Below are 14,729 nucleotides of genomic sequence, written 5' to 3'. Positions count from 1 at the left end.
AGACAGACAAATCGACACAGACAGACAAGGGTGAAAACATAACCTCCGCCCACCTTCAGGGGGGGGGGGACGTAACAATAATCGGCAGGCTGCAGCCTCTTCGCTCTTTGCAGACCTGGAAAAAAAGTTACAAACTGGTCAAACAAGTGGAACATGTCTTTCAATCCTGACAAATCTCACTCTCCCTTTGTTTCTCCAAAAACTCCATCTGGAAACCCCCCCATCTATTTTCTCAACAATCTCTCGAATAAGTTCTGTCACTCAAGCTTTTGGGTCTCACTGTCTGCCATGATATTTCCTGGGAAAACCACATTTCCAAGCTGGCCTCCAAAGCCAGTCGCCGACTGGGCATCCTCCGTCGTGCGAAGTCCTTTCTGGGCACTTCTAAGCTCCTCACCACATACAAAGCTTTCATCCACAACTCAATGGAATACTGCTCTCCCCTCTTATGAGGCTCCTGCCTCACACCTAGCTCGGCTTCACGCTGTTGAAACCAAAGCTTTCAGAACCATTGGAATCTCCCACGATGAAGCTAACTCTGAGGGCCTTTCACTCGCTCACCGCAGGCAGGTTTGGTGGTCTTTCTGTCTTCCACCGACTTCTCGCCGGCTGAGCTCCCTCAGCTCTGTCTGTGCTCTGTCCCCCTAATATTCCTCCAGGATGCACAAGATCTGCCAGAAACCCTCTTCTGTTGAAATTACACTACTCACAATAAGTTAGGGATATTGGCAGGTTCTTCGTTGTGGTTGATTTTGTGTATTAATTATGTTGAAAAAAGTTGTTGGTCCTAATTCTATGGTTATTAATGAGTGTGAAAAAACACAGCATTCTTGATTTCAATACCCGAACCCTAACCCCTATAAAAAAAATAAACTCCCACAATATCCCTAACTTATTGTGAGTCGTGTACCAAAATCAAGACTCTCTGCTCACCTTCACTCTTTCATTCCCCTTTCTTCCCACCTCTGGAACAAACTCCCACACTCTCTTCAATCCCTCTCCTCCCTCCAGGTCTTTAAAACAGCTGTTCAACACCATCTCTTATCTTCCACCATCCAAAACCTTGATCTTTTCTACACGCGTTAATACACCCCAAATCCACCTCTTTCAATCTCCGACTTCATTCCTGAAATTCCTTGTCGTGTTCATTTGCTTTAAACCGTGTACCCCTCCTTCCATACCCCTCCCTTCCACAGATCCACCGACGTCCTTGTTCTCTACTGCTGTTGTGCTTATTTGCTTTCCGCTCTCTCTCCACGGCTCAGATGCGGTTTCACGGGTGACGCCCACTGATCTACTCGAGCTGTTACCACAAGTCCTCTCCGCTTCGGCTTGCGCACCCGCCTTTATAGCCTCCGCCCCGTACGTCACTCATGAAGCGTTGTGCCCATCCCCTCCCACTCACCATTAAGCACCGATCACCGATCGCTCTGGTGGGCAGACTGACCCCTTCACTACATGAACCCCGATGGTCATGGATCTGCGGGATCTGTGTTGATGGTGTAGCCATCTTTTTGCCTAAACTACAGGCTGAAGGCCCACCCAAATGCTAAAATGGACATTTAGGACAGATTACAAAGGGGAAAACAGTAAAAATGGGGTCAAAAGGTTTGATGATTTTAGAATCAAACATAGGGATGGGTACACGTTGTCCAACTATTACATTGCCTTCAGAAAGTAATCACACCCCTTGACTTTTTCACATTTTGTTGTGTTGCAGCCTGAATTTAAAATGGATTAAATAGAGATTTTTTGTCACTGATCTACACATAATACCCCATAATGTGAAAGTGGAATTAAATGTTTTTTTGTTTTTTCACAAAGTAATAATAAATAAAAAACAGAAATATCTAATTTTTGCATATGTAGATTTGGAGAGTTTCTCCCATTCTTACTTGAAGCTCTGTCAAGTTGGATGGGGAGCATTGGCGAGCAGCAATCTTCAAGTCTTTCGACAGATTTATCAATGGGATTCAAGTCTGGGCTATGGCTGGGCCACTCAAACATTTTCACGTTCTTGTTCTGAAGCTATTCCAGTGTTGCTTTGGCTGTATGCTTGGGGTCATTATCCTGTTGGAACATAAATCTTCACTGCAGTCTCAGGTCTTTTGCACCCTGAAGCAGATTCTCCTCAAGGATTTGCCTCAAAATGTCTCCATTCATTGTTCCCTCTATCCACAAGTCTCCCAGTCCATGCTGCTGAAAAGCATCCCCATAGCATGATTCTGCCACCACCATGCTTCACAGAAGGGATGATGTTAGATGGGTGATGAGCTGTGCTTGTTTTCAACCAGACATAGTGCTTTGCATTCAAGCCAAAGAGTTCAATTTTGGTCTCTTCAGACAACATAATCTTTTGGCTCATGCTCCCTGAGTCTTTCATCTGTCCTTTTGCAAACCCCAGGTGTTCTGTCATGTGCCTTTTTCTCAGGAGTGGCTTCTGTCTGATCACTCTCCCATAAAGCCTCGAATTGTGAAGTGCTGCAGAGACTGTTGGCCTTCTGGCAGGTTCTCCCATCTCGGCCAAGGAACTCTGTAGTTCTGTCAGAGAAGTGGTCATTGGGTTCTTGGTTAACTCCCTGACCAAGGTCCTTCTTACCCGGTTGCTCAGTTTGGTTGGACGGCCAGCTCTAGGAAGAGTCTGGGTAGGTCCATATACTTTCCATTTCCTAATGATGGAGCTCACTGTGCTCTTGGGAACTTTCAACACTCTAATAATTGATTTATTCCCTTCCCCAGATCTATGCCTCCTCACAATTATATGTCGGAGTTATACGGACAGTTCTTTGGACTTCATGGTAGAGTTTCTGCACTGACATGTACTGTCAGCTGTGGGACCTTGCATAGAAAGGTGTGTTTCTTTCCAAGTCATGTCAAATCAATTGAATTGGCCACAGCTGGACTCCCATCAAGTTGTAGAGACATCTCAAGGATGATGAAAGGAAATTGGAGGCACCTGAGCTTAATTTGGAGTGTCAAAGGGGTTGAATACTTGTGACTCAAGACATTTCAGCTTTTCATTTTTAATTATTTTGCAGAAATTTCGAAAACAAAATCCACGTTGACATGATCATGTGTAGATCAGTGACAAAAAAAAACTCAATTAAATCCATTTTAAATTAAAATTCAGGCTGTAACAACAAAATGTGAAAAAAGTCCAGTTATGCGAGACTAAGGAAATAACACCATATAAACCATCTTTAACCCATGACGAGTAATGTCCACAACAATGAATCTCATGTGTATGTATGTATGTATGCATGCATGTATGTATGTATGTATGTATGTATGTATGTGTGTTATATATATATATATATATATATATATATATATATATATATATATATATATCCACATGAAAAAGTAAGTACACCCCATGTAAAGTTTTGACTTTTTAACATATTTCAACATACACCTATTTGATCTTCATTTCAACAATATTGTAAGATAAAGGTGATATAATATAACAAATATCATGAAACATTTACATTTTGTCGTCCATTGTATAATTTAAATAAACATAAATGCAAATTTCGCATGTGGAAAAAGTAAGTACACCCCTACATTTATCACTACTTCAAATACCTAAAATTAGAATCAGGTGCACCAGCTCAGGTGCAAATGATTAGCACATCGTTCGAGAGGATCTTAGAGGAACCTGTCTTATTTAAACCTCAGACATTTAGTTTGGTTTGCTCTTTGTTGTTGAAGTGTGCGGCGTCATCATGCCTAGATCAAAAGAGCTCTCTGAGGCCTTCAGAAAGAAGGTTATAGATGCCTACGAGTCTGGGAAGGGATTTAAAAAGATCTCCAAAAATTTGAAATCAATCATTCGACTGTCCGGAAGATCATCTACAAGTGGAGAAGATTCCACACAACTGCCAACTTGTTCAGGCCAGGCCGCCTCAGCAAGTTCAGCCCGAGAGCAGACCGCAAGATGCTGAAAGAAGTCTCTAAGAACCCCAGAACGTCATCACGGGACCTTCAGGTAGCTCTTGCCACTGTTGATGTCAAAGTGCACGAGTCTACCATTAGAAAGAGGCTGCACAAATTTGATCTACATGGGAGGTGTGCCAGGAGGCAATCTTTGCTGTCCAGAAAGAACATCAGGGCAAGACTAAAGTTTGCCAATGAACACTGAGGCAAAGACCAGCACTTCTGGAACAATGTGCTCTGGACAGATGAGTCAAAGGTAGAGGTGTTTGGCCACACCACCAGAAGACATGTTTGGTGAAAACCAAAGACAGCATTTGACCACAAGAACCTGATACCAACTGTAAAGCATGGTGGTGGAAATATTATGGTTTGGGGCAGCTTTGCTGCATCAGGGCCTGGGCAGCTCACCATCATCGAATCCACTCTGAATTCTTCATTGTACCAGAGGGTGCCTGAGGATAATGTGAGGCCATCTGTCGGAATGTTGAAGCTAAACCTAAGGTGGACCTTGCAACATGACAATGACCCTAAACATACCAGTAAATCCACGAAGGAATGGCTGAAAAGAAAGAAATGGAGGGTTCTGGAATGGCCAAGTCAAAGCCCGGATCTAAATCCCATCGAGATGTTGTGGGGGGATTTGAAACGAGCTGTGCATGCAAGAAACCCCTCAAACATCGCACAGTTGAAAGAATTCTGCATGAAGGAGTGGGCTAAAATTTCTCCCAGTCGATGTCAGAGACTGGTAGACAGTTATAAGAAACGCCTACTTGAGGTTGTTTCTGCCAAAGGGGGCAATACCACCTATTAGAGCCAAGGGTGTACTTGCTTTTTCCACATGCGAAATTTGCATTTGTGTTTATTTAAATTATACAATGGACTACAAAATGTAAATGTTTCATGATATTTGTTATATTATATCACCTTTATCTATCAATATTGTTGAAATGAAGATCAAATAGCTGTATGTTGAAATGTGTTGAAAAAGTCAAAACTTTACATGGGGTGTACTTACTTTTTCACATGACTGTATATATATAAATATATATATATATATGTATATATATATATATTATATATACATATACATACATATATTATGGAGAAGGTAATTGGTTTAGAGATACCTGTTAACACAATTAGGCGACTCATAATCACTTGAGAGGAGGCAGTAATACAGAATTTCAGTGGGACATAGCTTGCAAGATTGTGAGTTGGGACCTGAAGGTAGTTTGGATAAATTGTTCTCACGAGACGTATCTCGCTGCTACTGAGATTGTGAATTGGGTGAAAGGGAAAGTTGGGAAGGTGGGAAAGCAGGTTATGAGGAAGTAGGAGGAGGTGAAGTTGGATCTTCCAGTGGCTTATCATGGAAATGGATAGGTGGGATCGCTTGACTATACTTCGGGAACGACTGTGAGACCAAGCTTTTCCAGTGATGAAAGACATATTCCATTTATAAGAGCAGCATCTGATTGATACCAGATCATGAGAAAGTGATGCACCTGCTGTCTGCTTGTCAATGGGATACAGTACCATACGACACAATGTGGGGTTGTCTGCAAAAAGGATGAGAGTGTTTTCCAGAGTATCAGAGCTGAGGTCATTTCTGTAGATGAGTAACAAGACTAGGCTCAAAACCACCCAGCGGTACTCCAGTCTCCGCTAAGAGAGATGGTATAGAAATCGACTTTAAAATCTCAATTTCGATTTTTAAAATCACTTTATTATCCTCTTTCTGAGCACTCATTTATTTATCCATTTTATATTTCCTTTGTTGAATTCTTCAAGGCAAATCAACATGAACTCTATCAACACTCAACAGGAAGTGAGAAATTAGCTGATTTAATTCAGTTCTCTCACCTCCCTGATGCTCCTGAACAATTGGTCTCAATTTATAACCAGACACTTCAAAATATGCTCAATCCATTTACTCCCTTTATCACTCAATTCCCTAATTGCAGCTTATTTCCCATTTGCATTCTCTCAAAAACAACATCGCAAATTACAATAACAAGTAACTTTGAGGCAGGAGGATGCCATTTGGCCCATTATATTATATACACTATATCAACACAACATTGATTAAATATATTAGCTTATTGACTTCATTTCACTGGGGGAGGCAGAGGGGGGCAGGTACAGCGATGTCCCCAGGGTGTGTGTATTTTTGTTTTGCACGCGCACCTCCCCATAACCTGCTTTCCCACCATCCCAACTCCTCCTTTCACCCAATTCACAATCTCGGTAGTAGAGAGATATGTCTCATGTGAATACTTATCCAAACTACCTCCAGGTCACAATTCACAATAATATATATATATATATATATATACATACACACACTCGTAGTTTCTGGTGGGTGGAGGCTTGGGGGGGTGAAAACGGTTGTGGAGTGAGGACTGAACAAACACCGACAGCACATTTACCTTTTGCCAAGATCACAAGACGACAACGTGTGTCCAATCATCCATCCATTCCAAAGCGATCTACGAGTCCATATACCTCTCCAATAGCGATCTACGAGATCTCCAATGCTTCTGGATACCTATTCAGTTCCAGTTTAAATCTATCTACTAACTCTGCTGCCACTACCTTTGCAGGGAGATCATTTGATGCATTAACTACTCTCTGAGTGAAAACTCCAACCTTACTACCACCCTAACTCTCCTCTTGTTTCTCTCACACTGTGACCCTCAGTCTTTTAATGGTCCCTGAAAAACTCTTTTGCACTTACTTTGTCTCTACCTTTCATTAAACATCTCGATCAGATGCCCTTGTAACTGCCTCCATTCTCTATCAGACATTTTATAAAGTCCTGCCTCCTTCAGCTGCTCCTCATAGCTGAGCCTAGGTTGGCCTGGATTCAACCTAGTAGCCCTACACCGAACCCTCTCTATCGTAGTTATGTCCTTCCTCAGATGTAGCGACAAAAACTACTCACAATATTCTAGGTGAGGCCAATCACTAAATTCCTATACAGTGTTAACACGATCTCCTTTGATTTACAAACTATCCCCCTACAAATACAACCTAAAACCCTGTCTTCTTTACCTTTAGCTACCTGGGCACTGTGCAGTCTGTTTACCCATCGTACCTGTTGCCCTCCCAGATTCTTCTCCTGTGTGACACACTCCAGGACTGCCTCTTGCATCATGTAACCTCAATTTTTATTATTCTTACCTAACCCCAGCACCTTACGTTTCTTTACGTTGAATTGTATCTGCCAATATTTTGCCCAAGTCGACTGGAACTGTCGAGATTAGAAAGAAAATTCAATAAATCTCAGTCACTTTATAACGACCTGACCAACAAAATAGCAATGGTCCATGATACCAAATCATTTGTTGAAGCAAAAACCATGCATTACCGTAAATACCTCCAACACGAAGCCTTTGTTGTGTCAGTGATAAACATTTTTAAAAATAGCCCCGAGTGGGCTGACGGTCATCTCTTGAGGTTGCAGTCCAGACCTCTGCTGATTTGAGGGGACCACCCACTCCCAGGAACCCCCTCACCCCCTGGGACCCCCCCCCCCCCCGATCGGAAATCGAAAAATTTAAGACCACGTGATCCTGCAGACCATAAAGTATAAGGGCTGTATCAGGTTTCAGAGCAATCGGTTGGTAAAAAAAGGGATGAGTAGGGATCCTGAGTTTGGGGTGGTAAATCCTCCCCTCCTAACCCCCATCTCCCCTCTGCCGGGAGCCCCCATTATCTGAAATTGAAAAATCAAAGCCTAATCGATTGTGCAGGCTACCGTCTTATATTCATGTGTCATGTTTCAGGACAATCAACTGGCTGATATGGGAGGAGCAGCAAAAATAGCAAAAAGTTAACGGACGGGCGGACTGACATCCAGACATCATGACCCATTTTATAAGTTCACCTCTTCGAGAATTAAGATGAGACGACCTAAAAATGGCTAAAACTTATTTTCCACTGAATTGGTCTCTATCAGGGGTAATTTGCTGCCAAAACTGCTAACATAGGATAACACACCATGTATTCATAGTACGCTGTGCAAACATGCTCTGGATTGAACACATTTTTCTCAACATCTAAAACTTATTTTCCTTTTAGATTTGGATGACGTCGTACCTGTCGATCAGAATCTTTTTAAATGTCGTGAACAAACTTTGGGTACATCACGGTGAGGAAGGTTGTGGTCAAGTTTCATCATCGAAATTGTGTTTAGTTTAGGAGAAGAGAAGAGTGTTTATTACATACTGACTGATTCACTGAAGGACGGACATTATGCGAAGCTAATGCCTCACCTGAACAATGTTCCCGAAGAGCTAAAAACGACTTATTTACTTGATCCAGTTACATAATCTTTGGTTGCTCCTTTCCTTTTTATCGTCTTTCCACTGATCTTCACCAAACATCTGATAAATGCACAAGCTCATCCTATTAGTCTCAGCCTAGTGTGGAACATATATGTAAAGTGTGGAACATATAAGACTAACCTTCACACTACTTTGACCATGGAAACGCATTTTCGTTTTTGCAACTATTAAATAACCTTTCGGTATACAAGACTCATTTACATGTGATGCAATCTTTTCATACTATCTCCTCTGAATTTGTGAAGTTATAAAGTTTCAGAGACAGAGCTGCTCTTAAAAATAATATCATGAGAAAAGAAAAGCATGACAGACATGGCAAATTAACATAGGTTTTTCAATCCAATGCCCAATCAATGCTGAGCCTCAAATATTCAGGCAAATGTCAAATAATCAGGCTGCATTCAGTTGGCTAATTGTATTGATGACATCGAGAATGGATTTCATGAACTGAAAGCGGGTAGGAGTACGCATACCGCTGTGTGGCACAAGGTGCGACTGATGTTTCAATCATGAGTCCTTCTTCAGAGAAAACGAGCAATGTCCTGTATCCGTTTGTCGAATGAGACGTTATAAAATCAACTACAAATTATAATTGTTACCCACAAGTGTAAATGTACATCAATAATGACTTTCTACTTTTAACTTGAATACCACAGATGGGACTGCAATGTGGTATTGGAAAAGTCATAGCCACAAATCTAATAAGTATGCACTTAGAAAAGTGCCGATTACATTGCCAACCTTCTCAGGCCATCCAAACCTCACTGGCTCGACACCTGAAGGAAAATTCACCCACATATTTGCACATCGCTGTACACAACATGGCAGTAAATAAAAATGGCATCAGTTTTGGGGAGGCACCTGCAAAGAGTAGACACGGTTGGTGTGGCCCTGCAGCGTGTGCAGACACGTCTCGGTTTCTGGATCCCACACCTTGACCGTGTAGTCGTAGGCCCCACTGACGACACGCCGCCCATCAAACTGAACGCAGCGCACCGCCGCTACGTGACCCATTAACACGTGCAGGCACAGGCCCGTTTCGATGTCCCAGACTCGCAGAGTTGCATCTCGAGAGCCGCTCACCACCCTTTAAGAGAAGTAAAATGTGCATCAATGTTAGGAATGTGAGCAGATTTGAAACTTTCATAAAGGAAGGTGCCTGTATGGTCTGCAACAAAATATGTGATGCACTTGCAATCTAACACACTTTTGGAAAAAATATCTCAACAAATTAAAACAACATAGTTCTTAAGAAAAAAGTGGTGTGACATGGTGTGACATAAGTCAAACAGGTGGTGTGACATGAGCAACCAGTGGTGCAAGATGGCAACAAAACATAAAAATGCATGTAAAATAAAAAAAAAAATGGTGAAATTGTGTAACAGTTTGTGTAAAGATGTTGGTCACTGGGGGGATGATGCAAATACTGTATTGGAAAAAGAAGGATCAAATGAAATTTGAACTTGCAAATGTTACAATGCAAAACTAGAAAAGGCACTAATCGACATCACAACGTCAACAGATGTGCCTTCACACACATTATTACATTTTTATACATAGTTATACTGTGATTATACATAGTTATATAGATCTGTGTAAGAGAGGGCTGGGGCGGGGTACACGGTATAAACAAGATGGACACTACTGGGGCTTTCAGGAAAGAAAACAGTGAATTTGAAGGAGGTGGGGTTGGGGTGTATTAAAGGGAAAAGATAAAGGTTTAGGATGGGGTAAGACATGACATGGTGGTGACCAGATGTTTTGAAGACCTGGAGGGAGGAATGGTATTGAAGAGAGTGAGGGAGTTTGTTCCAGAGGTGGGGAAAAAGGAGGAACGAAAGAGTGAAGGTGAGCAGTGAGTCTTGATTTTGGCAGTTTCACCAAAAGAGGGTTGTTAAGCAGATCTAGGGCATCCTGCAGGAATATTTGGGGGACAGAACACAGACAGAGCAGGGAGTGCAAGGCCTGAGAGTTGGGTCAAAAAGTTCATACCAAGTTTGGTCAAAATCTCATCACTGGTTCATAAGTTAGCACTTTAACAAAACTTTTACCTCACGGAACATCTGACCGTTGACCCAATAATTTAATCAGTTAATACTTGCATGTTAACACTTGTACCAAGTTTGACTTCAATCTCTTTAGCCGTTCTTGAGTTATCGTGATAAAGAAAACCGATCACAGATGGACGGACTGAAGCATTTTTACAAAGTAACATACATTTTAACTAAGGTTGTCCATACTACTTTCATCAAATACGTTCTCCTCGTGGTGCCGGCGATAGCTCGTCGACTCTTCATGAAGAACACTGTGGGATCGTTAACATCCACAAACTAATGCTGGCAGATGGGACGCCCAGTTTAATGTCAATCCAAGAGACGGCACAGTGATGAATCACGCTGCTTATGAAACACCAGGATGAGAGTTTATAGCTGGATCGAGATTCAAACCCAGGCTAGACAGCTTAGAGACCAGCGATCTGAATACACACGAGTTAAATATAATAAGAACAAAATAAGTCTGTCACACTGAATAATGAGATTTCAAATTGAGCGACCAGTGTTCGTTGGACTCTTCCACAGATTAGCAGCAAGAATGAAAGCCCTCGGTTGGTCAGAAAAGGACGTGCTTTGTCAATTCAGTACGTAAGCAGTAACATCACTGTATGAGACTGAAAAGGTTCAGAGTAGGACAGGATTCAGCCAATGACGAATAACTGGGTGAAATAACGCAGGAAAACATCCTGATATCTATAAATCTTTCCTGTTTACAAGCTTCATGAGCCATAAAATACACAGGTAGTGGACAAAAAAAGAAAAGAAGCACATCTGGGTAAATGAGGGACACCAAGGATCCAGCTAGGTAAGGATCGGCTTCCAGCATCTGGGTAAGCATCGGCTTTCCATCGGCTTCCAAATCTAAATGAGGGACACCGAGCATCGAGGTAAGCATCGGCTTCCAGCATCTGGGTAAGCATTGGCTTTCCATCGGCTTCCAAATCTAAATGAGGGACACCGAGCATCGAGGTAAGCATCGGCTTCCAGCATCTGGGTAAGCATCGGCTTTCCATCGGCTTCCAAATCTAAATGAAAAAGATCTAGATCCAAGGATCTAGCTAGGTAAGCATCGGCTTCCAGCATCTGGGTAAACATCGGCTTTCCATCGGCTTCCAAATCGAAATGAGGGACACCGAGCATCGAGGTAAGCATCGGCTTCCAGCATCTGGGTAAGCATCGGCTTTCCATCGGCTTCCAAATCTAAATGAGGGACACCGAGCATCGAGGTAAGCATCGGCTTCCAGCATCTGGGTAAGCATCGGCTTTCCATCGGCTTCCAAATCTAAATGAAAAAGACCTAGATCCAAGGATCTAGCTAGGTAAGCATCGGCTTCCAGCATCTGGGTAAGCATCGGCTTTCCATCGGCTTCCAAATCGAAATGAGGGACACCGAGCATCGAGGTAAGCATCGGCTTCCAGCATCTGGGTAAGCATCGGCTTTCCATCGGCTTCCAAATCTAAATGAGGGACACCGAGCATCGAGGTAAGCATCGGTTTCCAGCATGTGGGTAAGCATCGGCTTTCCATCGGCTTCCAGCATCTGGGTAAGCATCGGCTTTCCATCAGCTTCCAAATCTAAATGAAAAAGATCTAGATCCAAGGATCTAGCTAGGTAAGCATCGGCTTCCAGCATCTGGGTAAGCATCGGCTTTCCATCGGCTTCCAAATCTAAATGAGGGACACCGAGCATCGAGGTAAGCATCGGCTTCCAGCATCTAGGTAAGCATCGGCTTTCCATCGGCTTCCAAATCGAAATGAGGGACACCGAGCATCGAGGTAAGCATCGGCTTCCAGCATCTGGGTAAGCATCGGCTTCCCATCAGCTTGCAGATCTAAATGAGGGACACCAAGGATCGGCTTCCACACAAGTGTGGCCCTTGTGTTAAGTCAGCAAATAACATTCCAGTATGCTTCGGGTCATGCATAAAAATGCTGCACAAACCAGGTTCCCTAAAATTATGGTGGCTAGCATGGCTGTAAGACAGTGGTTCTCAAACTTTTTTGGACTACCGCCCCCTTCTACCCTCTTGGACCGGCCCAATGCCCCCCTTGTCCTATCGTTCGTGGTCGGACACCCAGAATTTATGTAGATAGGAAGAAAAAATAACAGAAGCCAAATATTTTCTGAATAATATTTTACTTTATTTTACTTTACTTTTTATTTTATTTTGCACGACCTACAATGTTTCACCAGAACAAGTCCAGGTGAGGCAAACTGAGAATCTGTTATCACAGGACCAAATACCGTTAGTGTGAAGGGTGGGCCTGGTGACTCGCTGCGAGATTACGAACGTCTGGCTCCATCTCAGTGAGGTAGAGACACAGATCGCCCCTCTTGGTAATGTCAAGGCGGTTTCCATACTTGGTCAGCAGCACCATCACGGCGCTGAACCCTCTTTCAACGAGGTATGATGTGGGGAACGCCATCAGCAGCAGTTCTGCCTCTGTCCACATTGCGGGGTATTTGCCCCGCTCCAGAATCCAGAATTTTCCGTATTCATGCTGCGAAAATCTTGCCTTTGCCTCATCATCATTGTGGAGGTTGATAATTTCGTCCTGTAATTCGCGCTTCACATCTTGAATGTCACATTTGAATGGGTTGATCACCCATGCTGGCACCGACAGTTCTAGCATGTCTCTGAAACGCTGTTCCATATCTCCACGAATTTTCTCAAGGTGATTGCAATAAACGAGCAGCTCTTCATCAGAAACAGCAGTTTCCTTTGCCAACCGGGGAAAGTGGTACATATCTCTGCGGCCGAGGGTTTCCCTGTGCAGAGTCGCCTTGGTTACGAACGCGCCGATCACTTTCTTTGCTTTAATCGGCGTCATATGGTCACCTGGAGTTGTTTGTTGACATCATTCAGTATACTGAATATGTCCGTGAGGTAAGCCACATCATGCTCAATCGCATTCACTTTCTCCGATAGCTCCGTATCAATTTCCGACAGAAACTCGACCACTGTTGAGAAGAGGGCATGGAAACGGGTCAAACAAGCAGCGCCTTTGGACAACCATCGAACTTTGGTGTGCAACAGGAGCCGCTCGCATGCCTCATCGTTCTCCTGGCAAAGCTGACGAAACAGCCGATCATGCAGAGACGACACCTTGATTTTATTCACTGCTTTGATTACTGTTTGGAGTGATGTATGAAGTCTGGTGCTGAGAACGTTTGCTACAAGATGCTGGCGGTGCACGACACAGTGAATGGCAAACACGGACGGTACCTGGTTCTTCAGAAGCGCAATAAAACCACGCTGGCGGCCAACCATCGCTGGTGCCCCGTCCGTCGCGCAAGCGAGAATGTTCTCCATCGGTATGTTCTTATCAGTAAAGTACTTCTCCAACGTTTGGAAGATGGAAGAACCCTTCGTATCGGTCTGGAGAGAGCGGGCAAACAACATTTCTTCCACCATTTCCTGATCACGGATGAAGCGAACGTAGCAGAGTAACAGAGCTTCACTGTCACGCAAAGTGGACTCGTCCAGCTGGATGGCGAAGTGTGTGCTTCTCAGCTCACTACACAGTTTATATTCTACATCTGATGACATTTCATCAATCCGCCTGGCCACGGAATCATTGCTGAGCGCAATCGACGAGAGAACTGGATTCGGATCCTGGCCCATAACGGTTTTTATCACTTCCCCAACAGCTGGTTTGATCAACTGTTCGCCGATTGAATACGGGTTTCCAGATCTGGCGATGAGCAATGACAGCTTATACGACGCTTCCAGTCCTTTATCCACGAGCTTTTGGCTGGCTTTGAACATCGTCGTTACAGTGGATCGCTTCTCAAATTTCTCTTTCAGCGATTGGAAATAGCTGACCTCCGCGCGAGCCTTATCGCTGTGCTTTTTACTCAGGTGCTTGCTCAGACGAGATGGTTTAATTGCTTCATTGGACAGCGTGATAACACACAACAAACACATCGGTAACCGTTTGTTCGTCGGAGATGGAATGAATCCATACTTGATGTATTCAACGGAATACTGACGACACTTTTTCTTTGAGGTCGACATCTTGAAGCCGACCGGACGTGAAGCTTTTTTGAATCACGAAATCAACACGCCAAAATGTCGAAGACTATCACCAGCGCTAACACTGACTGTTCATACCTTGCCCAATGTCTGTGCTGGCAAGGCCAGGCTGTAAAGTTGAACCAGGCACGTTGAATAGTCCAGCACGAATAGAGTGTATTTTTTTTTTTTTTTTTTGTATACAAGATCGAGGCTCGTGAAAGAGCTAACATTAATCACACAAAAAGACAAACCGACACACAAAACACAAAAAACAAGGGGAGCGGTAGACAAGATGGGGAGAGAGGGGGAAGGACACAAAAGAGAGGGGGAAGGACACAACCACAACATTTGAGAGCAGGGACATCGGGAGG

At 43.4% G+C, this 14,729-nt stretch overlaps 1 protein-coding gene across 3 annotated transcripts in view; it reads right to left on the bottom strand.

The window, feature by feature from the left end:
- Positions 1-14,729, bottom strand: part of FBXW7 (F-box and WD repeat domain containing 7) — a 541,360-nt gene that overhangs the window by 18,145 nt on the left and 508,486 nt on the right. For all 3 annotated transcript variants that reach the window (XM_078775834.1, XM_078775836.1, XM_078775835.1), the window contains one exon: positions 9,147-9,372. In XM_078775834.1, the coding sequence (XP_078631960.1) occupies positions 9,147-9,372 (226 nt within the window). The remainder of the gene's footprint in view (positions 1-9,146; positions 9,373-14,729) is intronic.

Source organism: Myxine glutinosa, chromosome 4, assembly GCF_964187855.1.
Source record: "Myxine glutinosa chromosome 4, kmMyxGlut1.1, whole genome shotgun sequence".
In the NCBI taxonomy this organism is placed as follows: domain Eukaryota; kingdom Metazoa; phylum Chordata; class Myxini; order Myxiniformes; family Myxinidae; genus Myxine; species Myxine glutinosa.
This window is presented reverse-complemented; position numbering and strand designations above follow the sequence as displayed.